The 25158-nt window shown below is 50.5% G+C and overlaps 2 protein-coding genes across 5 annotated transcripts in view; one reads left to right on the top strand and one right to left on the bottom strand.

The window, feature by feature from the left end:
• HAPLN3 (hyaluronan and proteoglycan link protein 3) lies at window positions 1-18407 on the top strand. 3 transcript variants are annotated; one of them, XM_084766330.1, is made up of 5 exons: window positions 1-799; window positions 8962-9140; window positions 12519-12887; window positions 16161-16463; window positions 17583-18407. In XM_084766330.1, the coding sequence occupies exons 2-5, from the start codon at window positions 9020-9022 to the stop codon at window positions 17864-17866; spliced, it is 1077 nt and encodes a 358-aa protein (XP_084622456.1). In that variant the 5' UTR covers window positions 1-799; window positions 8962-9019; the 3' UTR covers window positions 17867-18407. The 3 variants fall into 3 exon arrangements, with proteins under 3 accessions (XP_084622456.1, XP_084622457.1, XP_084622455.1); XM_084766331.1 differs by lacking the exons at window positions 1-799; window positions 8962-9140 and adding an exon at window positions 11920-12020; XM_084766329.1 differs by lacking the exons at window positions 1-799; window positions 8962-9140 and adding an exon at window positions 11920-12122.
• Window positions 18408-20514: 2107 nt separating this feature from the next.
• Window positions 20515-25158, bottom strand: part of ACAN (aggrecan) — a 64691-nt gene continuing 60047 nt past the window's right edge. For both annotated transcript variants that reach the window (XM_084773589.1, XM_084773590.1), the window contains 5 exons: window positions 24095-24253; window positions 23478-23560; window positions 22676-22820; window positions 21845-22027; window positions 20515-21441 (listed from right to left, as the gene is read on the bottom strand). In XM_084773589.1, the coding sequence (XP_084629715.1) occupies window positions 21365-21441; window positions 21845-22027; window positions 22676-22820; window positions 23478-23560; window positions 24095-24253 (647 nt within the window). In that variant the 3' untranslated portion in view covers window positions 20515-21364. The remainder of the gene's footprint in view (window positions 21442-21844; window positions 22028-22675; window positions 22821-23477; window positions 23561-24094; window positions 24254-25158) is intronic.

Raw genomic sequence — 25158 nt, 5'->3', positions numbered from 1 at the left:
CACACACACACACACACACGGGGGTGGGGGGGTTGGGCTCAGAGCTATCTAGAGATGTGTTTAGAAAAGCCTGGCCTCCTGACCCTGTGGCCTTTCAGCCCCAGCTGGAGGACCACCTCAGGTTTCTCTGTTGAGGAAACAACTAAGGCCTGGTCCTTTCGGACAGGAAAGAAAACACCCTGTCTAAACAGAAGCATCCTGAGAAATGGCTGCCTGTGGGAACAGACGCCAGGAGCCCTGCAAGAGGGCTCTTGTTAGGAGTACCTATCCCATCCCTGCTAACCGGGACCCCAGGACCTCCTAGGAGCAGGACCATGTGTGTGGCTAGCCATCTCTCTGTGCCCAGTCTCTGGTCCTACAGAGATGACGGGAACCAGGCACACGGGCTTACAACGCTGGAACCATGTCATAGCCCACCCGCAGAGTGCTGAAGGGACTTCTTCCCTTTTTGGAAGCCGACCTCCCACCTCTACAAACAGTTCTCTGCCACTTTCTCTTTCTACTCCTACCCCAAGAGGAGACAGTTACGACCTCTGAGTCTCCATTCACAACTCTTTAGCCAGCCGCTGGAGATTTTTGTGTCTTGACTCTAGTTCTAACAGCTGCTACTCCCTGGGGGCCAGGTCTTTGAAAGGGAAAAGGACTGTGTACCTTTAAGAGGCTGGTCCGCCGGGAGCGCGGGGTTTGTTGGACGCAGCTTCCCTTCGGGGCCACTCAACATCTCAAATTCTTCTGCTGCTTCAGCCCTGGACAGCCCGTGGCCTCGGCGTTTGAGCCGTCGAAGAGCCTGCTGGGGACGGTACACGTGGCTGGGGGTGGCTTGCATTCCTGGACTCTGTCATGCAGGTTTCTCCCGTCTCGCCTAGGGGACCCCTTGGTTGCTGGGAAGGGTGGGGAGTTGAGACAGAGACCAAGGAGCAGAGGAACTGGGGACTGATACGGGCTGACTTGCGTACGATCCTTTTGGGAGCTACTGAGAGGTAAAACCGCAGCGAGACTCGGGGGAATACTGAGGTCTGTTGCCTTCTCCTGTAGTAGCTCAGCAAAGTCTCAGTAGGTAGGTACCAGCTCTGTTCCAGGCGTCCGTCGGATGCGACGGTAGCCACTAGAGATCTTTGAGGGCGGAGGGGAGGGGGCAGGAGGCAGGACGGACTAGGCACAATTTGCATGGGGGTGGGCGGAGGATGTATGCCTTTAAATCCACACTGAACCCTTGGGGGCAAAACGCAGAATGCCTGGGGAGCACCAGGAGCGCCTGCCTTAGGGACAGAGGTGCACTGAGGCAAATCCTGGGTGCAAGCTGGCCTCACCCAGGATGGAAGGAAAGGCTCAGGCACTTGGACCCAGCCCTATCCCCAGCTCATTGGGTGGTCACCGGCCACCTGCTATCCTGTTTGGTAAAGGACCTCCATCCAGCACTGATCCTGGGAGCAGCGCCTCTGCTCAGTGAGAAAAGGACAAAGCCCCGAGGCGCCCTGCTTCCACCCGCGACTAGCACCAGGAGGCCGGGAATGCAGGTGAAACACGCCCCACGCTTGCCTCAGCCAGAACCTGCCCGGTGATGGTGGCGGAGTTTCAAAGGCTTGGTAAAGCCTGTTTGTAATGGGGCATTGATGTCAAATTCCTTCCTGAACTAGCCTAGCGTTTCTGGCAGGGAGGGGGGGGCAATCCTGCCCTCTGCCGGTGTCTAAGAGACTAATACAGTGAGCGGCCAGTGGTGCTCTGGAAAGGCAGAGGATTGGTGACTGTGACACCTGAGTTGCCTCCACACTCCAGGTTTTAGCCAGAGATAAATAAAGCCTCGGGTGGTTCATTTTTCTTCAACTGCGGTGAGAAGCTAAGGATGGCGACTTCTCTCCTAGTGGCTGAGAAAGGAGGAAGATCACCAACTGTTAACAACAGTCAGCTGCTGAGGTTGTTTGAGGTTTGTCCTCCAAAGATGTTTTCTGATGGGCAGTGTGAACCCTTTTATGAATGATGACACTGAGGCTCAGGCACTTGTTCAGGGCCAGACTGATTGTAAATGGACGGAGCCAGAGCAGAATCCAAGCTGCCAGGCTCCTTGGTGCCGTGGTCGTGTGCAGTTGATGGCTGAGACAGGATGGAGTAGCACTGAGGTACCGATTGCTGCATTAGTGACAGAGGGGGCTTAGACATTGCTCCTGCCGCCCACCTAGGCTTCTGCTCTGTGGTTAAACCTTAGCATTTTGTGGCCATTTTTGTCTTCAGCCTCTAAGCTCAGTCTGCTCAGAAAGAGGAGGGGCTTGCATTCCAAGAGGCCAGATGGCTTGCCCAGGGTCACTCAGAAGGTAGCAGAGTCTGGGTTCAAAGCCGGCAAGTCTGACTTGAATCTTTTATGAATTCTCCCCTGCCATGTGAGCACTGGGCACATCTTTTTGTCCTGGCTCTTCCCTGGTAGAAGGCTACACATCGGCAGAGCCAGCACCACACCCTCCACTTGCATTGTGGTGATACAGCTGGATTTAAGTGGAGTTGAAGGCTCAGGGCAGCTGGGATCAGAAAGGCTGGTCTTTGTGTTTGGTGTGGAGGGGCTTTGATGGCACACATTTGACTGGGGGTCAGAAGTCACCCAGTGCCATCCTTGAAGACTATAAATTAGATTCACACTGTGCCTCTTCTGAAGATTCTTCATGTCTTCCTTCTTAAAAAGTCCAAGGGGGCCAGGTGTGGTGGTGCACGCCTTTAATCCCAGCACTTGGGAGGCAGAGGCAGGTGGATCGCTATGAGTTCAAGGCCAGCCCGGTCTACAAAGCAAGTTCAGGACAGCCAAGGCTAACACAGAGAGACCCTGTCTTGAAAAACCAGAAACCAAAAAACCAAAAAACAACAACAACAACAAAAAGTCCAAGGAGATGTGTGACAGGGCCTCTGGCCACCACATGGGCATTGCTTCCTGAGGCTCCTAGGGCTTCAGACTCTTTGGCCTCTGAGCCCTTCCTGCTGTTAGCTTTTCGTCCAGCGCTCTTCTCCCAGGATTCCCAAGGCTCCCATTTTCTCAGCAGTCTTCCTGACCTACTACCGTCAAGGAACACCCAGGCCTCCAGTTGTGGCTCAGTTGGTAAAGTGCTTGCCCAGCACTCACAAATCCCTGGGTTTCATCCCAAGCACCCCATAAACTGGGCATGGTGGCACACACCTGTAATCCCAGCACTTGGGAGGCAAAGGCAGGAGGATCAGAAGTTCAAGGTCACCCTCATTAACTTGAAGAGTTCCAGGCCATCCTGGCCTACATGACACCCTATTTTGAAAGTAGATAAGTAAGTAAGCACTTGTCTCCCTGTTCCATCTTCCCCTGTCACTTGAAGTCACATCTGTGTCTGTCATCACCTCTCTTTCGTTGTGAAGCCCAGCAGCACTGTGCTTTGAATTCCTATTGCTTAGAACTCTGCCTAGCTTGTGGTGGATGCATGGGAAATATTTGTTGAGGAAATCAGGTCATAGCTCAGCTCTTTGCCAAGGATAGCCTTAGGCGTGCATCTTAGCACCACGGAGCCTCAGTGTTCTTGTCTGTACAACGAAGATGATGATTCTGACACTGGCCTTACCATAGCCAGCGAGGTGCACAGACAGTTGGAGATGGCTCATGATTCACATCAGCAGGAAAGAATCCTATGTCTGTCATTTCCTGGCTGTGTGGCCTTAGGGTAGGTAATTCATGTCTCGGTGTCTGAGTTCACCTGTGAAGTGGATAGAGAGAATAAAATTCTCCTTGCCCATTATGGTTTGGGGCCTCTTGGGAGGCAGTGCTAGATGTAGAAGTTTATATATATATATATATATATATATATATATATATATATATATATATATATATATATTTGGTTTTTCAAGACAGGGTTTCTCTGTGTAGCCTTGGCTTTCCTGGACTCACTTTGTAGAGCAGGCTGGCCTTGAACTCATAGTGATCTGCCTGCCTCTGCCTTCTGAGTGCTGGGATTACAGGTTTGTGCTACCATGCCCGATTAGAAATTCATTTAAAAACCAGGGAGCTAATCTGGGTACCAGGCTGGAGGTTGTAAATATTGCCAGGGTCTCTGAGGCTGGGAAAGGCAGCCTTGGGAACTCAAACTCTGAGGTGTTGGAGGGAGGGAAAGCTTGCTGTAGCATCCCAGGCTTTTCTGAGCTGTGGCTACCTTCTCTATGATTGAAAGAATGAAGGGCTACAAGGCTAGTGTAATAGGGAATCCCAGGTCAGTGTAATGGGGAGGCACATTGACTTGGCAGCACTTTTTCCCAGTACTCGAGTGCCTAGCGTTGTCTGACTTCGTGGAGCAATTTGTTGTGCAAATTCTGATGAAGGCTGATAGAAAGTCCCTAACTTCATTCATCGTATCCACAGGTGTACCTCAGCACCCAGACTCTTGTGGGTCACTGTCCAGAGCTCAGAAAGCAAACAGATGAGGGTGCCTCAGAACCCTTGCTAATCTGAATATCCAAATCAATTTTCACCATACCAACTTAAGGATACAAAACAGGGTTGAGGACGAGGGTAGCAGACTCATGTGACCGGCTCAAGATAATTTAGCACCAGAAGCCTTCTAATATAACCAGGAGTCGGATGAAGAAATTCCAAGGGAATCTTGAGTTTAAAAAACCAAAAAATTAGAAGAGGCAAATTTAATTTAGGGCATTCTGCATGCCAGACAACTGGTCTACCATGGAGCTACATCCCAGCCCTGGTCCCACTTGACATGTTGGCAAACTTGGCTCCTCCTCTTCCTCCTCCTCCTCCTCCCCATCTTCTTCTTTTTAGAAATCTATTTACTTTATAAATATAAGTATTTTGCTTGCGTGTATCTGTGTGTACCACATGTGCCAGAAGAAGGTGTTGGATTCCCTGTAGCTGGAGTTATGAAAGGTTGTGAGCTATAGCGTGTGGGCACTGGAAACTGAACTGGCTTCTAGTGTTGTGAGTGCCCTTAAAGGATCCCATCAACAATGAGGAAGCAAGTGCTTGCCCTGTGGAAGAAAGAGTTTTTGTGGGTTTTTTGTTTTGCTTGTCTAACCTTTTGACATTGAGACATGGCATGGTAACCTACAGAGTTCTTGATTAAGAACCGTGCAATAAAACAAACAAACAAATAATAAAAATAAAATTCACAGGCCTGGAGAAGTAGCTCATCAGTAAAGAACACTTTCTGTTTTTCCACAGGTCTGAGTTCAGTTCCCAGCTCTATGGGCTACCTGCACACATATGGCACAACAGCCATCCCCTATGTCTCAAAATGCTTTCAGTTAGTTTTATGATTTTGTGTTTGGGCTGCATTTGACAACCTCCTAAGATAGCACCACCAGATGCTGGCCAAGTATTTATACGCACAAGCCTAGGAGATTGTGTCCTACTCAGCCGTAACAGTATGAAGTGAGTGAGCATCTTCAACACAGCGAGGCTGAGCTGTAGTCACAGATAGGCAATGTGTTGTGGTTTGAGTGCAAGGGGGCTTGTTCCTGGGACATTGTAGGCAGAGGATGCCCAGGCTGGAGGGAGGCTGTGGTTTCCATCTCTACTGTGGACCCAGAAAGTTGGAGAAAGAACACCAGGATGTGGCTTGCTGGTAGGTCTCACTGCAGGCCGACACATCGCACAGGCTATTTTTTACTCATAGGCTGTTTTGCTCATATCCAGAATCCTGTCACTGTAGGAGGAAGCTGGGACCTCCTGGGGAGAAGTACACCACGTGAGGGTCATGAGCTCCACCTCACAGCTGCAGGCATTAGCTCGGAGTCACACAGTAAAGAGCAGTGGGCCTCTACTGTCTGCACCTGCACCACCCTCAACCAACCACAGATGGATAGTCAATGGGAAAAAAGTGTAGACTTTGCCTTGTCAGTAGCTCCCGAACAATTGCGGAATGAGACATAAGTAATCTAGGGATGACCTGCACTGTGCAGGAGAATATGTAGAGGTGACATGCCAGTGCGATGCCACTTTATGTAGTGGCACCCACAAGGTCCTGGAAACAAAACAAAACCAAACAAACAAACCCAAAACTGTCCTCGAATACTGAGGATGGCAAGAGTGGATGGAGAGGGTTTTGAACTAGGGACCTTTGAGGATGTCAGCAAGGCTCTGTCCTGACTCTGGTGCACAGCATAGTTGCTAAATCTACATCTCAGATTTTTTGCAAACACATGGAAGAGACTGAATTCAATCTTCAGCTCCCTCTGTGTCCAGTCCTCTTTCCAGCAAGAACTAATTGTTCTGGAAACAAGAATGTGTCCTCCAGAGTCTGGTCACCCTCACAGGTCAATATTTCCTTTTACTTCAAACCCCCGCCCCCCCTTTTCCTTTTCCTTCCTCTCCTTTCCTTTCTTCATCCTTTCCTGCCCCCTCCTCTTCTCCCCCCTCCCCCCTCCCTCGTCTGGTCTTGTACACAGACATTCCCTTAAGGCCACATGTTTGCAATCAGTGTGGCAATTGTGTTTTGCTTTGTCGTCACAAATGAGACCCTGAGCATCCTCCCACATTCCTCTGCAATAATCACACAGTTCTATTTGCAAAGGCCTGAGGGCACTGTGGTCTTGCTGCAGGGAAGCCTGCCTCCCGCCTGCCTCCAGGAGGGTGCTCTAAGAGGTGAATCTGACCCTGAGACTCATCAGCTTAAAGCCATCATCTGCATTATCAGGGCTGAGGATAGGGCATCCAGGTTCACCTCCTCCCAAGGCATTCAGACAGAGCCCCTGCTGACCGGTCACTTCCTCCTTATCCCATGTTAGTCAGAGGCTGGGAGTAGAAATCACTCCAGATGATTTCAACAAGGAGATTTTAATCAAGGGGTCGCTTCTAGAGAGCAACTATAGGGATAAAACGGAGAAGCTGGAGGCTGCCAAGAGACCATCCACAAGAGATGTGATCACTGGATGGGGAGGGGCAGAGGGCGGGGCAGAAATGATGTCTTCTTCCTCATCTTATCAGCGTTTCCCACTGACTGAATCCAGCTGGAAGTCAGAAGCTGGGGGAGGGCAGGGCAAGTGACGCACAGGCATGGATACATGGTGACAGTGGACCTGGGGATGCCTGGGAACAAATGCAGAGCATCCCTCATGCCTATCCTGGGCCACCGCACCTTGAAGTGCCTTTGCTGCACTTGGAAGACCAGTCTGTCCTTTCCACCTCAAAAACTGCCCAGCTTCAATGTGCCTTTGGGAGCTCCCATCTCTCTTTTTTTTTTTTTTTTTTTTTTTTGAGACAGGGTTTCTCTGTGTAGTCTTGGCTGTCCTGGACTTCCTCTGTAGACCAGGCTGGCCTTGAACTCACAACTATCTACCTGCCTCTGCCTCCCGAGTGCTGTTAAAGTCGTGCACCGGGGTCTTGTGTAGCTCAGGCTGCCCTCCAACTCCATATGTGATCTAGGATGGTCTTGATCCTCCTGTTTCTACCTCCCCACTGCTAGGATTGTGGGTATGCACAAAACAAAACAAAACAAAACAAAAAAACCAAAAACCACTTTGGGAAGCCATTTCCATGTTGGTGGGCACTCAAAGGAGGCAGCTGGCCCGTGGGCTGCAGTTGGTTTATTTTGTGTCTAAAATATATTAAAATATCATACTTTGATGGCTAAGACATTTTGAGGTAGAGGCAGGAAGATCAAGAGTTCAAGGCCACCCCTTCTGTCATATGGCCAGTTTGAGACAAGCCTGAAACTCTGGTTTTTGTTGTTGTTGTTGTTGGTTTTTTTTTTTTTTTACAAAGTGTGTGGTGTGAAGTGTATGTGTGATGTGGTGTGTGTGTTTGTTGTATGCGTTTGTGTGGTGTGGTGTGTCTGTGTGGTATGGTACTGTGTGCATGTGTGTGATATGTATATGTGTGTGTGTGTGTTATGGTGTGTATGGTGTGGGATATGTGTGTGGTTTGTGTGGATGTTTGTGTGTGTTTGTGATACAGTATGTGTGTGGTGTGATGTGGTATGGTATGTGTGTGTGTGTTATGGTGTAGTATGTTGTGTGTGTGTGTCTGTGATGTGGTATGTGTATGTGTGTATGGTGTGTGTGGTGGTGTGTATGTTGTGTGTGTATATGTGTGTGATGTGTGTGTGTATGTGAGTTTGTTATATGGTGTGTGTATGATGTGTGTGTATGTTTTTGTTTGTGGTGTGGTATGTGTGTGTGTGTGTATGGTGTGTGTGTGGTATAGTATGTTGCATGTCTGTGTGTATAGTGTGTACGTATGTGTGTGTATGTGTGAGTGTGTATGGTGTGTGTGTGTTTGTTTTTGGTGTGTGCGTGTGAGCATGCACACATGTGTGTGCACTTATTAAGGTTAGACCGCACTGTGAACATGGGTTTTCTTACACTTTATGTGGCTTCCAGAGCTTGAACTGCAACCATCTTTACCTACTGAGCCATCTTACTACAGCTTTAATGGGTTTTGACCTATATCTAGTCTTTTTTTGTTTTTGTTTTTCCAGACAGGGTTTCTCTGTGTAGCCTTGGCTGTCCTGGATTCACATTGTAGACCAGGCTGGCCTCGAACTCACAGTGATCCACCTGCCACTGCCTCCAGAGTGCTGGGATTAAAGGCATGCACCACCATCCAGCCCTATATCTAGTCTTAAAAATAAATGCCACAGCCTTCCCCACACAGACATTTCGGTGTTGAAACAAGTTTCCTAATGCAGACTTATTGTTATCAAACACGAGACGCACCCTGGAATCTTCTATTTATTCTACTCTCCTGTTTTCCTTAAAAACTGCTGTTCGCAACCTTTGAAATTCAGACTTCTTGGGTGTTCTCATGTGCTATGTCTGTGGGTGCTGTTTCGCCCACAAAGTAGACTCCTCTTCTAGCTAGCTCTTGCTGCCTGCTGCTCTGAGGACAGTGCCTGACACACGAGCTGTTCTGTGATGCACTGTTGAGCAAGCTTGTGAGAGAAGCTGAACAGAGGAGTCCCAGACCCCTCACGGAGCTTCTGTAATAGCTTGTTTTCTTTCTCTCTGCAGTTGCCCCTGGGCCTGGCCTCATCCGAAACATCCTGGCACTGCCACCATCCTGGCCAGGATGGGCCTGCTGTTTCTTGTCCTGTTGCCACTTTCCTGCGTCTTGGGACTGCCATTCTACAACGGCTTCTACTATTCCAATGGCCTGCATGGCAGGACCCTGGGCAATGGCTACGGGGAAGGTGGGTGGCTCCTAGGCCTGGCTCCTGATATGATATGCAGGTCCCAGGCTGGGGTCTTCTCTGTCTGGGCCTCCACGGGTGGACCGGCCTTTCTTCTAAGGTAAGAGGAGGTGGTTTAGATACTCTGAGTTTGTTGGTACCATAGATGTAGGACTGAATTCTCCTGGGGTGACCCTAATTCTTCAAGATCTAGCCTGAGTGCAGCCACCCCTGGTGTCCCTTGTAGAGGGACTTTGGAGGCACAGAGCTGTGAATTTGGATATCATTTGTACTTGTGTCCAGCCTGGTGGCCTTGGCCATGGGACTTATGGGATGACAGTCATTGTGTCCCTGCATTGAGTTCTACCTTATCAACCTAGTTCTGTTGCTTAGGGAGTTCTGTCATTTGGACCCCATGCTCTGACAGTTTCCTGCCTTGGCCAGGATAGCCGGGTCTTTGGGAGGAGGCCTGGTCAACAGTTGGCCCAGACTGTGAAAAGGAGGCTGTGCTGTGCTCTCTGGGGGTCACTGTGGAATGAAGGGGACTCACAAACCCTTGAGGCAGGGCACTCACTGTAGCTGTCTTGTCCCTCAGCGAAGTTCTTGTTGGCTGTCATGGCAGCTAGCATTTAAAATTGATTTTTTTGTTTGTTTGCTTTTTGTTTGTTTTTGAGACTGAGTCTCACACAACCTGTGCTGACATCAAACTTTATATACATATGAGTCCTTTTGACTCTGTCTCCCAAGTATGCATTTTTACACCTATTTTGATGCACTGTTGATGACTAAGCCCAGGCCTTATTACAAATGCTACGAAAGTGAGCTGCACCCCGACCCCACTCCCACCCCCCACCCCTGTGTCCTATGCTGGCCTGGAAGTTTCTGTGTGAAGCTAAAGATAGCTTTGAGGTCCCGACTCTCCTGTCTCCACCTCCCAAGACCTGCGACCACAGGCAGGAACCACCATGCTTAGCTTGTCAGTTAGCTTTTGGCTCAGAACAACCTGCCCCACACATGGCTGCTTAACAGCACACCCATTCATTGAGCCCTGGGGCTCAGCCAGCTCTTTGGAGTGAGGTCTGTTTCTTCTGGTCCTACAGCCTGCCTCTCTTTGGTGAATATAACTCCATGTATACCCTGAGTGTCCCTCTGGGTCTTGTGGGGCTCTGGGTGGGGCTGGGGGGTTGAGCATGGAGTCTGGTCTCCTCTCAGGTATTGCCAGACGGTGCAAAGTTTGTTGACTACACAGAAGGATAAAACGAACTGAAGAGCATCCGTGGCTGTTGGGAGAGCATCCCTGAGGGTCCCAGCAGTCGCTGTTTGTGGGATCTGAGGATTGTGAATTCACCTTGTCTGCTGCTGAGCCTAGATATTAGGGGAGGGACGTGTTGCTCTGTCCACCTCTTTGTTTAATCTACAGAAGTCTCTGCAGCATCGATCAGAGGGGGGCTTAGTTACACAGGGTCACAAGGAGGCTGGAGTTGAGGTATGGCTTAGTAGCCATTTTTAGAAAATGGTTCTCCCTTTTTCCTTTATTCTTGAGACTTTCATATAGGTATACAATGAAATATGATCACATCTGTTGTGGCACCCGCGCCACCGAGGTACCGAGTCAAGGGCGAGGGACTGCAGATTTAACTCACACACACACACACACACACACACACACACACACACACACACACACACAATAACACAGCAGGTCCTTCATGCTAAGAGAGTGGCAGTAGCAGCAGCGGCAGCAGTCTTTATTCAGTGTTCAAAGAGCCTTCTTATAGGCAGCAAAACAGGAATGCCACTCGCAGGTGAAATCCCTCAAGAGATGATTGCACACAGGAGGAAAAGTCCCGAGGGGGGGTGGGGTGCATTCTCAGAGCAGTAAACATGACCAGCTGACCAACATAAACACAGACATGGAAGCTGCTAGAAACAGGACATGAAACAGCAAGACAGGCAGGCAGCCCAGTCAGGCCTGGTTCCTACAATCTGTCTCCCATTTACTTCTCCACTTCTTTATATCCCAGTGTCACCCTCCCAAGTTCATAGTTCATGAATCTCTCCTCCCTCCCCGCACCCCCCCCCCCATATTGGTCTCAATATATTTCCCTGGCTGGCTTGAAACATGCTATGTAAATCATAGTTTCGAACCCACAGAGATGGGCTTGCCTCTGCCTCCCGAGTGCTAGAATTAAAGGTGTGTACTACTATGCCTGACTATTTTTGTACTTAAAACCCTCTAAATCCAGTTAGTGCTACCCATATGTACTCCAATGGGGCCATCTACTAAAATCCTACCAGCACCTTATCTTCAATAGACGATTCTTCTTTCCCCAGCAACTGAAAATTGCCCATAGCTCCTCAGTACGGGGCTTGGAGAGCCTCTCAGGCACCTATGGCAAAATTCTGCCTGGCTTAATCTCCTACAGGTAACCGTAGCCGCTGTGAGCTCCTGAGCGCAATAGCCATGTCATGTGCGGATGACAAAACTGCTCCGCATCTGCTGGCTCTCGCATTCTTTCCACCTCCTCTCCCATGATGCTCTGTGAGCCAGGGGTGGCTGTTGTAGGGCTGGCTGAACACCGAGCCTCTTATTCTCAGCCCTTTGACCTCATTTGCCCTTTTGACAATCTCATTGGTGATGCTTCTCAGAGAGGGAAACGTAGTTCCCCTGCTGTTATGCTGAGATTCCTGATGCCAGTCAGGGAGACGCAGAGACCCGAAGCCGGAGAGAGGGAGGTCCTATCTTTCCTTGGGTCCTTTCTGTCTCCTAATTACCCCATCTTAGAACTTGTAAGTGACCTGCTATTGGGTAGTGGATCACTTCACATGTGCTTGCTGTAGGACGACCCCAGCTGAAGAGGATGCACATTGCTTCCCAGGGTCTCCTGTGCTCTAGGGCAGGCAAGTCTGGGCTTGTGCACAGCACAGTGACTGGTGATGAATGGTCCCCAGAGAAGGCAGAATCAACAAGAGCTTCCCGGACCAAGCTTCAGAACAGGCACAGTAAGACAGCCATTTCTTCAAGCCCATCATCCAGGCAGTGGCAGGTGGCAAGGCCAGTACAAAATTCAAGGAACTGATATCACCTCTTTTTTTTTTTTTAATTTTAATTTTAATTTATTTTTTTTTTTTGAGGCATTTTTAACCACAGGTAGCCCATGCTGGTCTCAAATTAATGTTAACACTCCCTACAGGTGTTTACCACCATACACAGCTCAGTGGAAGTTGGCGCAAAATCACAGGTTTGGGTAGTGGGTATGTGAAGGGGCAGGGCAGGGTGGCTCTTTTTGCATCCTACAACACAGGAGAAGTCTGGAGGGGCTTGGGGTGCGGGTACTATGGGAACATCCTTGCAAGACCGTTGCCCCATCTGTGGCGCCCCCTCCCCCCTGCCTCCAGGCCTATTCAATGGAGTGAAGTTGGTGGTGGAGACCACTGAGGAGTCCCTGTTCAGTCACCGAGGAGCCAGTGTGACCCTGCCCTGCCACTACCACTATGAGCCGGCCCTGGCCTCCCCGAGGCATGTGCGTGTTAAGTGGTGGAAGCTGTCAGAGGACGGAGTCCCGGAGCAGGATGTGTTGGTAGCCATCGGGCAAAGGCACCGCTCCTTCGGGGACTACCAAGGGCGAGTACAACTGCGGCAGGACAGACAGCAGGACGTCTCGCTGGAGCTTAGAGACCTGCGGCTGGAGGACTCCGGGCGCTACCGCTGTGAGGTCATTGATGGGCTGGAAGACGAGAGTGGCCTGGTAGAGCTGGAGCTTCGGGGTGAGGCCCTGACTTGGTGCCACTGGGACCCGTGGGAGGGGGAGAGGACCCAGAGAAGGCATAGACCTTAATGCTTTACCCAGGTAAGCATGCTCAAGTCTCAAAACAATCCCAAAAGGAAGTTATAGGATCACAGCCCTTGTTTTCCAGATGAGGAAGTGAAGAGAGATCAAGTTAACTTCCGGGAAGGTCATGTAGCTTCTGGGTAGCAGAGCTGGGATTTGAACTCAGGGAGAAACTTCCTGAAGCCACTGCCTCCTATTCCATCTCATTTAGTCCTGTTCAGAAAGAAGGAAATGGGAGTTGGCTCCACCCATCGGAGCCAAAGCTGAGGGCCCAGCTGGGTTAGTCAGCAAAACATATGAACAAGGCAAGGCATATGAACATATGAACAAGGGTGTTAGTAGAGACTGGAAGAGCCTGGGGCGCACTGCTGAACCCCAACCTGTGTAAAGAAAGCTATTTAATTCAGGCTAGTTGCCATGTTAATTAAGAATGCAGGCCTACTGCTGTTAGATTTTCACATTTAAGTATAAAATTGTACATACGTATGTGTGTGTGTGTGTGTGTGTGTGTGTGTGTGTGTGTGTGTGTGTGTGTGGTGTGGGGGATAAGAACTCAAGGTCTTGGACATGCTAGGTAAATGGTCTATCTGTGAGCTATATAACCAGCCATTGGAATCTCTGGATTTTTATGTTAAAAATCACTCATTTTTAGAAAAAACTTAATGCTGTCTGAACCAGCCAGACCCTGAACCAGGTTTCTGTTGGCTACAGTTTGAGATCTCTTTGTTGCTTGGACTCCTTTGTGTCTTGGGTGGGGCAGCATGCCTTCATCTTTCTCCTCTAACTCCATCTTAGCTCACCCCAACCTTGGTCCCTGGGCAGGGCTCATCCCTGGAGCCCTGGGTCTCTTAGCTACAAGGAACAAGGGAGTATTTGGGCAAGTAAGGGCAGCTCCTTTGTTACCTGCCTCTAGTTCTGAGAGTGAACTGGCCTCCTGGAAAAGATGCTCCAGAGCCTTTAGCATCTCTCCTCTGCATCCTAGAAGACCTAACCCGTGCCTCAGAGGGGCCAGACTGCTCATTCTGAGGTCTGGGTTATCAGAGGGAAGTGTCATCAGGGCCAGCCTAGATAAATACAGAGTCCTCAGCCCTGTCCTCATCCCTGGGGCTGCAAGGAGTGAGGACTTAGGGCGAGACCAGGCATACAATCACTAACTGCTGTGCTTCTCCAATCTCAGCTGGGGCCTGTGAGCTTCACTGGTGCCTCACAGCCTGGCTGTGCCAGGTGCCTGGCCACAGGGTGGAGTTTATTCAAGATTCTGTGTCTAAATAGCAGGAGGCAAGGAGGGCCTCCTGCTGGACCCTTAGCTTCATCTGACATGATACAATCTGAGTGATGCTTAAAAAATTTAAACCAGGCTGTGGATATACATTAGTGGTAGAATGGTATCTAATGTGAACGAAGTCCTGGGTTCAACCCCAGCTCACAGCAACAAAAAACGAACCGCCAACTTTTTATAAAGTAAAGTTTCAAACATGTGCAGTAACATGGACTTTGTGCTTTTTTCTTCCTCTTCTTCCTGTTTGTTTGTTTGTTTGTTTTGAGACAGAATTTGTCTGTAACAGGCCTAGCTGTCCTCGAACTCACTATGTAGAGCAGTCTGGCCTCGAACTCACAGCAACCTGCTTGCCTCTGCCTCCAGAATGATGGGATCAAAGCAGGTGCGCCACTACGCCCTGCTCTGTGCTTTTCTTTTCTGAGATAGGATCTTGCTCCATAGGCCAGACTGGTCTTGAGCTCATGGTAATCCTTCTGCCTGAGTCTCCTGAGTGCTGGGCTTACAGGAGTGAACCACCGCACCCGGCTTCTTTTATTTTCTTAAGAATTTCCACTTGAAGAAGCCAGGCTTGGTGGCACACGCCTATAATCTCAGTACCTGGAAGGTTGAAGCAGGAGTTTGCGGCCAGCTTGGGTTACATAGCAAGACTCTGTCCTTGTCTTAGGGTTACTATCACTGCGATGAAACACCATGACCAAAAACGTTGGGGAGGAAAGGGTTTAACTTGGCTGATACTTCCACAGCATTGTTCATCATAGAAGGAAGTCAGGACAGGAGCTCAAACAGGGCAGGGCAGAAGCTGATGCAGAGGCCGTGGGGGTGGGGTGGGGTGTGTGCTGCTTACTGGCTTGCTCCCCATTGTTTGCTCACCTTGCTTTCTTATAAAACCCAGGACCACCAGCCCAGGGATGGCCTCACCCACAATGGGCTGGACCCTCCCCTATCAATCACTAATTAAGAAGATGCTTTACAGTTCTGCCTACAACAACAAAGGCACTTTATTATCGATGTTCCCTCCTCTCAGATGACTAGCTTGTGTCAAGTTGACACAAAAATATCCAGCACAGTCCTAAAAAAAAAAATCAAAATATAAAGGAATTTGTGCACTAATGACATACACAGCCGGCCTTTCCTGTCTGTGGTCCCTCCTCTGAAATTAAACTGATTCACGGGGGCCCTGTGAGATGGCCCAGCGTGTAATAGCACTTGTGGCCAAGCCCGGCAATTTGAGTTCAGTCTCTGGGACCCATATGTTGGAAAGGGACAACTGATCGCCATAAGCTGTGCCTTGACTTTCATGCACATGTCCTCGCCCAAATAATAAATAAATAAGTAGCACATACTTGAGTTAGAGAAATAAGCCAACTTGTAAATGAAAAGTATGCACCTGTGCCTCAAATGCAGAAAGTTAAAAAGCAAACAAACAAAAAACCCAAGCCTTGAATCACTGCAGGTTGATTACCACACTGATCCATGAGGATGAAGTGATGTGTGGACATTGTGTCAGGTTCTTAAGCAGTCAACAGATGAATTAACGCATACTATAGGATGTGCAGATATTACGTGCAGACACCGATGTTTTATATACTTACAGATGCCTCCAGGACCGGGAGGGGAGCTAAGCCCCGCCCCTGGAGCCCAAAGCACAACAGCATGGCTTCATCTTCTATCCTATTTTATAGTCAGGGACTATAGTCACTTGATGTGTTAGTTGTCTTACAAGCCAATATGTACTTTCTGGGAACTCTGCTCAGGTCTAGGAGGAAGGTGAGAGGCAGGAGCTTAGGCAGTGGACAAGAACTTGGAGGTTTGCTAAGCTCTCTGAGCTAGCAGTGTCTGTGTTTTGGATGTTGGTGCATGCCAGTGGAGGTGGGGAGCTCGGGTGGGCGCGCCTCCTGCTTCCCATCCCTATTTTTCTTTCCTTTCTAGGCGTGGTTTTTCCCTACCAGCCCCCCAAAGGGCGCTACCAGCTCAACTTCCACGAGGCCCAACAGGCCTGCCAGGAGCAGGATGCCGTGGTGGCCACCTTTGAGCAGCTCTTCCACGCTTGGAAAGAGGGCCTAGACTGGTGCAATGCGGGCTGGCTCCAGGATGCCTCCGTGCAGTACCCTATAGCGCTGCCCCGGCAGCCCTGTGGAGGCCTGGGTCTGGCACCTGGTGTTCGCAGCTATGGCCAGCGCCACCACCGCCTGCACCGTTATGACGTGTTCTGCTTCGCTGCTGCCATCAAGGGTGAGTGGAATGGCCCGGTATGGACTTAACTCTGCTTGACGGCCGTCTGGAACCTGAGGGAAGGCCTCCTCATCTGTGGCATTTCCAGAATCCAGTGCCCTTCTCTGCCTGCCTGCACCTTGGCCCGAGGTCTGAAGGGTTAACGGTTCTGGAGGCAATGTCCCTAACAGTTGTCAGCGCTTTGCTCTTGATGACCTTCGTTGGCTATTCATTCATCAGATCTCTTCTGAGTGTCTATTATGTACTGGGCTGTGTGTGGGTGAGCACAGACAAACCACACCTTTCCTGATACACCGTCCTGTCTATGGCCATACCACCCTGACTGTGCCCGATCTCGTCTGAAACACTGTCCTTGTCATTCAGGGAAAGAGAAATGAAAACAGAGCGTTGTTAAGAGCTGCAACCAAAAAAATACTTAAAAGTGTCCTGCAGGGCTGGGAGTGTAGCTCAGTTGGTAGAGTTCTTGTCTAGCACTTCCGGAACAAGCTGTTGTAGCACTAGGGAGGCGGAGGCAGGAGGATCAGAGGTTCAAGTTTAAGGTCCTCTTTAGCTACTTAGCTAAAACAGTGAAGACAGGCAGTGGTGGCACACACCTTTTTTTTTTTTCCCCCTGAGACGGGGTTTCTTTGGGTAGCCTTGGCTGTCCTGGACTCACTTTGTAGACCAGGCTGGCCTCCAACTCACAGTGATCCACCTGCCTCTGATTCTTGAGTGCTGGGATTAAAAGCGTGTGCCACAACACCCAGCTTTTGGGAGGCAGAGGCAGGCAGACCTTTGTGAGTTCAAGGCCAGCATCGACGGTCTGCATCTGGCCAGGAGTCCCTGGAGAAACCCTGTCTGAAAAAAAAAAAGTGTCTACTGGCATGTAGTAGGTGCTCAGTCAAAGGTGAGTGAGAGACTGGTCCAGTCTGGGTGAGGTGCCACTCAGAATGCAGTTAGGGCATGCAGAAACTAAAGCAACCCCAGCCCTGTGGCAGGTGTGATGGTGTGACGAGGCCTGGAAAGGTGGCCCCTCAAAGTGTCCGATACAGATTCTGGTAGGGCAAGTCCTTCCTGCCTGTGGCAGGTTCCTGCTGCTTGCTCTGCTGAATAGCACTCAGGTGCCTCGCTTTCCTACAGGGTGGGTGTACTACCTGGAGCACCCCAAGAAGCTGACGCTACCAGAGGCCAGGGAGGCCTGCCAGGAAGATGGTGCACAGATCTCCACGGTGGGCCAGCTCTTCGCTGCTTGGAAATTCCGCGGCCTGGATCGTTGTGATGCTGGCTGGCTGGCAGATGGAAGTGCCCGCTACCCCATAGTTCATCCTCGACTCAACTGTGGGCCCCCTGAGCCCGGAGTACGGACCTTTGGCTTCCCAGACCCACACACCCGCTATGGTGTCTACTGTTACCGCCGGCGCTAGCAGGGTAGCCAGCTGCACATCTGCCCTGCCCTGTGACTTCCTGGGCCAAGTGTTTAGTAGGCAGACTGTTGTCCCTTGTGGGTTCGAACGTTGCTTGTATTGTTTTTATACTTCCCAATTTATACATTTTTAAAGGTATTATTATTATTATTATTATTATTTTAAGGACCCAACTCCCAACTCTCTTGGTATCCCTCTCTGGGATATTGAGGTCCGTTTGCTTTTAAAGGGCCCTGCCACATTTTGGTACAGCTGGCATCCCTAACCTGAAGGAACTGGTGCATAGCACGGGCAGTGGCTGCAGCTAGATAGCTCCCTTTCCTCAGCTTACAGGAGGCAGAAGGCTGAGTGCTGACTCTTTTTAAATGTCTGTACAGGGTCCTTAGGCTTGTGGGTAAGGACGTAGGAAAGGAAGAATGACCTTTTTCCTGGTTCCACAGAGGAGCATCCTTTCCATGTCCCCCTGCTTGGAGTGACCCTCTGGGTGTGTGCACCTTCTTTGGCCAATAAACAGGACTATGATTCCCTTCCTTCTTCTCCAGCCGGCCTCTGTGTCTGACCCTTTGTCTCCTTCAGTCTCAGGGATGAGATCCCAGCCCTGGGTAAATGTGGGGTCACTTCTGTCCTCTGTTTTCCCCTGGGCTGCCCCTGCATGCTGGGTTGGTGTTGACCTTGTCTCTGCTACAGCCTACCCTGCCTCAGGTAGCTAAGTCCAGCTGCTGGGGGGTCTGGCTCCCATCTTCACCCTCTCTACCCCATGCTGGCCCATTTTGGAGGGGCTCAGGAGAAGAATAGGAGGTGCCTTTGGTGAGGCACAGGTGCCTGTGCCTTCCAGAGGCTCTCAGAAGCTGAGGATCTGTGGAGTGTCTTTGTTTCTCACCCCAACAGTGCTTTAGGAACCAGATCTGCATTTCATCCAGGTGGCCCCCTGGTACTTAACAATCACATGTTTAGTCAGTTTTTCTTTTTCTTTTCTTTTTAAAGTGTGTGTATGTCTTTGTGCATGTCTCTGTGTGTATGTGTGCATCTCTGTGTGTATGTATGTGAGTCTCTGTGTGTATATATATATATGTCTCCGTGTGTTTGTGTGTGTATATATGTGTGTCTCTGTGTGTATATGTGTTTGTATATACATGTGTGTCTCTTGTGTGTATATGTATTGCATGTCTCTCTGTGTGTATATGTGTGTCTCTTGTGTGTATATGTATTGCATGTCTGTGTGTATGTGTGTGTGTCTGTGTATATATGTATCTCTGTGTGTATGTGTATAAGTGTGTCTCTTTGTATGTGTGTCTGTGTATATATGTATATGTGTGTCTCTGTATATGTATGTCTCTGTATATGTGTGTCTCTGTGTGTGTGTGTGTATATGTGTCTCTGTGTCTGTGTGTATATGTGTATATATGTGTCTCTTTGTGTATGTATGTCTGTGCGCGTGCGTGCATGTGTGTGAGGGTGCATGTGTGTCTGTGTGTATATGTGTATATATGTGTCTCTTTGTGTATGTGTATGTCTATGTGTGTGTATGTGCGCGTGCGCGTACGCGTGCATGTGTGTGAGGGTGCATGTGTGTGTGTGAGGGTGCATGTGTGTGAGGGTGCAGTGTGTGAGGGTGCATGTGTGTGTGTGTGCATGTGTGTGAGGGTGCATGTGTGTGTGTGTGTGTGTGGGCATGTGTGTGAGCGCGCATGTGTGTATGTGTGTGTATGTGTGGGCATGTGTGTGAGCGTGCATGTGTGTGTGTGTGTGTATGGGCGTGTGGATGCAGGTGCCTGCAGGAAGGACATTGGACCCCCTGGAACTAGAGTTGTGGTTGCCGTGAGCCGGCTGCCATGGTGCCCTCAGCCGCCTCTCCCATCTTGAACTTTCTGTGTAGCTGAGGGTGGGCTTAGGCTCTGATCCTCTCGCCTTGCCAGTGCCGGGCCTGCATAGCTGCACCATTACATGTGACTAACAGCCCCTGGGAATCTGCTAGAAATCCACGTTCTTCAGCCTCACTCCAGTTCCATTGAGTCAGAAACTTCTCGGTGTGTTATCACAGCTCTTCAGGCCACATGTCACCCCATTTTGGTAGCTACCTAAGCTCTCTCCCACTGAGTTGCATCCTGTCTCTTTTCACATTTATTGTGAGACATGGTCTCACCAAGTTACTCAGGTTATTTCAGCCACCCAAGCAGCTGGGATTATTGGTGGCTATGCTACCAAGACTGGTACACCAAATTTCTCTTGAGTAACTCTTTTGTTTTTATTTTGAGATAGGGGCCCCAGTATGTAGCCCAGGCTGGCCTCAAACTTTCAGTACCCCTGTCTCAGCCCCCTGAGTGCACCGTCACATCTTATCTTAGGTTTCCAGTGTGCCCACTTGCAAACCTGCACTCCAAACCGCTGCATGACACAGGTGAACAGGCACACTCAGGCATCCACACATACACAGGTCACACGTATTCACACATGCGTGCCGTATCCACACGCACAAGTGTAGAGGGTCCATCAAACACAGTGTCAGTTTTGATAAGAATGATGTTCAGATGTGACAACACATAGGACGCACCCCATTTTGGGGGTCATTTGATGAAAGCATGACTCCATGGTCACCTCTTGCTTACATAAGATAGAAAACTTTCAAAAAGGAAAAGAAAGAAAATATATCTCTTCCAATGTCTTTATTATTATAATTATCATAATCTTTAGTTTTCAAAAATATAAATAGGTGCACGGAACACTGGTGCCTGCACCGTCCCGGGGTGGGGAGAGGGAAGGGGAGGGCGGAGCACCCCTGGGAAGGAAATGCCCCTACCCAGTCCAGCCGAGAAATGACACCTGCTAGGGTGGTTGACCTAAGTGAGAAGTCACTAGGAGAGAGGCCCTGGAGGGAAGGCAACCTCGTTTCCGCTCGGCCAGCCTGTCCCCTGCCCCAGGTTCCTTCCCTCATAGATGGGACAGACCTCGGTTCCTTTTGTCCAACACATTAAGCTGTAGTTTGTCTCTTCTGAGTCCTTAATGCTTTCAGGCCGCCCCTCCCCCCTCCCCCTGGCCCTGTCTCCTTCCAGCTCCTCCTCCGCCGCCTCCTAGCTTCCCTGGAGGTGAAGTAACCAATCATTGTACTGCTTTGGGGGTAAAGTCAGGAAACAACAACAACAAAATACTCTTCTTTATTTAATTTAACCCCTTCCTTCTCACGCTGTCCCTGCACTGGTCCCTGGAAAGGCACGGTGGGAGAGCAAGGAAATGTCTCTAAACTCAGTCCATGGGTTACAGGAAATTTGCTTTGGCATTTTTGGGGGGGGGTCGGGTGGGGGTGAGGATAAATTAGATGCAGTTTGGGTGATGTGGGGAGTGGGGGCAAACACAATGTGGGATTTTTTTTTCCTTCTTTAATGGATTCCTTATATGACAAAAAGCGACAAGAAGAAGAAGAAGACACCATCGGGGTGGGATGCACGGTCAGCCTGGCTGGCCGCTGGGCTCAGCATCCTGGGCACAGTGTGAACTCTCCTCTCAGTGGGCCATGCTGGGGCGGCTCCTCCGTGTGGGTCTCAAGCTCCTCTTCTGTAGCCTGTGCTTGTAGGTGGTGGCTGCAGCCAAAGGGAGGGGGAAAATACACAGTGAGCAGTCGGAGAAGAAGCAGGGCCAAGCGTAGGCTCCCCTCAGCCTTCCTGCATGCACAGGAGCCCCTCCCTGTGGATGGTGGGCTTAGGAATGCAACCTAAAGCTGCTCCACCCTGCTTCCCTGGTTCGGATTTTTCACTGAACTTCCTGACTCAGGCAGGAGACAGTCACAGCCCAGGCCACCAGCTTTCTTATTTCCTTTCAGGGAACAGTGACATCCCCTGTGGTGGGGACCAATGTGTTTTGATGGACAGATTCTCCCCCTCCCCCAATACCTTCCCTGCCTGGCTTAGCTCCTAGCATGGGAGGAGGTCCTGTTGGTGGAATCTGACTCTGTGTCAGGTGAGGGATCAGGGGGACAATGCTCACGGTCTGTGCAGGTGATTCGAGGCTCTTCCCAGTGCCCGCTGGGCTGGCACCGGATGGTGGGCACGTGGCGCTGGACAAAACCCTCAGTACACTGGTACCGCACCAGGGAGCTGATCTCGTATCGATCCCTCTTCTGCCCGAGGGTCCTGGCATGTTCCACCACTGGGGGCTCTCCACAGGCCACTGAGGGACGACAAATGCCTTTTAGGAAGGGATCTCATGAAGTCTTATATGATAGCTTATGTAGGCAGGGACAAGGTTAGCCCAGAGCCCAAGGCATGATGAGAACTGAGCCTGGACATCAGGGAAAATGCAAGGCTAAGAATCCTGAGGTTTCCCGGCAGGGCGTGGTGGCGCATGCCTTTAATCCCAGTACTCGGGAGGCAGAGGCAGGTGGATCACTGTGAGTTCAAGGCCAGCCTGGTCTACAAAGAGAGTTCAGGACAGCCAGGGCTACACAGAGAAACCCTGTCTCAAAATCAATCAATCAACCAATCCTGAGATATTCTAGATTCCCAGGTGGCAAAGGGAGGCAGGAAGGGAATAAAAAGGTAGGCCTCTAGCTTGTAACTTTCATCCTCTTTTTGTCCCTGCGAAAGGTCCCCAGGAATCAGCTTGTTCACGCCATTGGCCCTGTGATGCTGGTGCCAGGAGAGGCTTCACATCACCCACTGAGCTTCTGGAGGATGCTCCATAGCCCACCCCCCTCACCCCCCCGACCCCCCCCAGCTAGGAGACAAGAGAACTCGCCCCAGGTCACATGGCTAGTGGCTGCTCCCGTGCTGAAGGTCTCACTCCTTTCCTGGGAACTTCCCACAATGCCTTTCTTACCGGTGCCCTTTTTACACGTGAAGGGCAGCTGGTAATTGCAGGGGACATCATTCCACTCGCCCTTCTCATGCCAGATCATCACCACACAGTCCTCTCCGGAGGCAAAGAAGTTGTCAGGCTGGTTTGGACGCCACTTCTCAAATTGCTGGGGGTGGGGGTGGGGGTGGGGGTGGGGTGGGGGTGAGGTGGGAGAGGCAAAAAGGTAAGGGAAAGGCTGGAAGGAGCACGGCTTGGGCTGGATCCCCACTTTCTTCCCAGTCTGTTTCTCCCTATCTCCTTCCGCCCAGCGTCTGGGTTAGAAGGCACCGGCAAATGCTGCCGGGACTCTGATCTGATCAGGGTTATCCTAGATGCTATGGATCCCAGGTTAGTTAGCTGGTCACACAGCCTGGCCCTGGTCCTTCTCAAGAGCTCATAACTGCCAAGGAATCATTCCCTGGGGTCAGCTTTCCATTGACCTATAGCTGACTGCCCATACCGTCCACTTGATCTCTGTATTTTATGCCTTCGGTCCTTTGCACATAGGAAACTCTCTCAAATGTCATATACCTTTCCTGGTGGCTTGCTGTCATGCCTTCATTTCCTTCCGGCTCCTTCTCCCATCTTTTGCCTTCCCTTCTGAACCCTATCCAGCCCCAGGCTGGTCTCCAGAGGCAGAGAGGGGAGAGTCACAACCCCTTTTACAGAGATTCCCTGCTTGTGCTCCATGGCCTGACAGCATCTGCTCAGTGATTTGCATGAGATTCGAATGCACGCTATTCTTGGGGGTCTTTATCCCACTCCTTAGTCTCTGGGAACTCACCAGGGAGTGTCCATCTGACCAACGGAAGTCCCCTTCGATGGTCCTGTCATTCAGCCCGATCCACTGGTAGTCTTGAGCATTTCCTAGGGAGGATAGGCTCGCGCTTGATGTCGGGAACCCTGTACTGTCTGGGGACTGGAGCGCATGAAAAGGGAGGAAGGAGCAAATGGCTCCCAGGAGCATGCCACTGCCTTCTGCGGACCTTGCAAGGGTCTCAGGACATGCATGACTGCAGTTTATGCTAGAACACCTCCCCAGGCTGGCATAGGTAGGTGATAGGTAGCCGTAGGGTTAGCCTGGGATGGCCCTGACTGGCAGTCTGTCCTGGGTCATCTGGGGCTTCTTCTCTGAGGGGACTGGGAATACTTGACTCTTTTCTTCCAGCTCCTTGGCCTGCAGGGCTCCCAATCTGTGTCCCCATCTCTCCCTCCCTCTCTCTCCCCCTCCCTCCCTCCCTCCCTCCCTCCCTCCCTCTTTCCTTTCTACTGTGCTGGACCTTGGACATGCAAGGTAAGTGCTGCCCACTAAGCTACAACCTCAATCTCCAGTCTGCTGACTTCTGACCAGCAGAGCCCTTTGCTCTCACTGCAGCTTCCCTTAGCCCCTGCCACACTCACTGTTGACGAACTCCTGTTCCTCGGGAGTGACAATGCTGCTCAGATGTGACTGCTGCTCCCGACACCTTCTCTCGGCATCTACCCAGGTCTCACGGTCAGGGAAGTGGCGGTAACAGTGGCCCTGGAACTTGGTCCACCCCTCCTCACATTGTTCCTGGTCTGTAACACAGGTCAGGGATTTGAAGAGGAGGCAAGGCCAGTTGGGTGTGTGGTCACTGCCTGTCTTGTGGCATGAACTTCTACACCCAGGCCACCTTAAATGCTGTGCCCTAGAGAGGCTCAAGTTGGAAGCTCAAGTAGGAGGCTCTTGGGAGCCTCCAAGTGCATGCCACCTGGGAAAGGATGTTTTCTTTCTCTGGTGTAGTACCCTGACCCCTAAGATTTCTTCCTATGGATGGATTCATGCCTTGAGTCGGTGGGTGGAGGGCTGGCAGGCTCCAGCAGGCTGGGGGACAAAGAGACAGTCTGGTGGGAGATTTTAAAGTTTAAGGCAAAACACAGTTCAGAGTCTCTGAGGGATTCTGGGAAAAGGAGCTGTGGGCATCAGGTGGAGCAGAGGTTGGGCGTGATGGAGCTGGTAGCCTCTTTCCCACAGAATCTTGGGTGAGGCTTGAGACACCCAGGAATAAGTCCCTTGGGGGTCCATAGAAGATTGAGCTTTAGCCCATGGATCTGAGCTAGCTGTTGTTGTTATTGTTATTATTATTATTACTTTAATTCTAATTATTTTGTACAGTGCTGGAATGAAGTCTGGGGCCTCCAGCATCCTAGGCAAGTGTTTCCGCCCCAGGTCCCTGAGCTGGCTCAGAGCAGACAGTCCTACCACATTTTCCTCTTAAAGAGTTGCATGCGAACTAAAGGTTGGTCTGTGACCCAGGGGCTCTGTCTTTGGTGGTAACTGTGAGGGGAGAAGGAGTGCCATCTGAAACAGCTGCTGTGTGCTGCAGGAGGGCCTGATTTGGAGTCTTGGTGTTTAGGGACAGAGGTGGGGACATGTTGGAGCCAGCTCATGAGCATCAGAAGAGGAGATTCTGAGCTAACTGCCTTTGGTGGTAGCTCCTAGG

Source organism: Acomys minous (genome assembly GCF_964271855.1).
Source record: "Acomys minous genome assembly, chromosome: 2".
NCBI classification, from domain to species: Eukaryota; Metazoa; Chordata; class Mammalia; order Rodentia; family Muridae; genus Acomys; species Acomys minous.
Note: the sequence above shows the minus strand (reverse complement) of the source record. Positions and strands in the feature narration are given on the sequence as shown.

Coding starts and splice junctions, on each gene's coding strand:
- HAPLN3 (XM_084766329.1), top strand. CDS start 11,981: ATGCACATTGCTTCCCAGGGTCTCCTGTGCTCTAGGGCAGGCAAGTCT. Junction 12,888..16,160: donor GGTAGAGCTGGAGCTTCGGG/GTGAGGCCCTGA, acceptor TTTCCTTTCTAG/GCGTGGTTTTTCCCTACCAG. Junction 16,464..17,582: donor CTTCGCTGCTGCCATCAAGG/GTGAGTGGAATG, acceptor GCTTTCCTACAG/GGTGGGTGTACTACCTGGAG.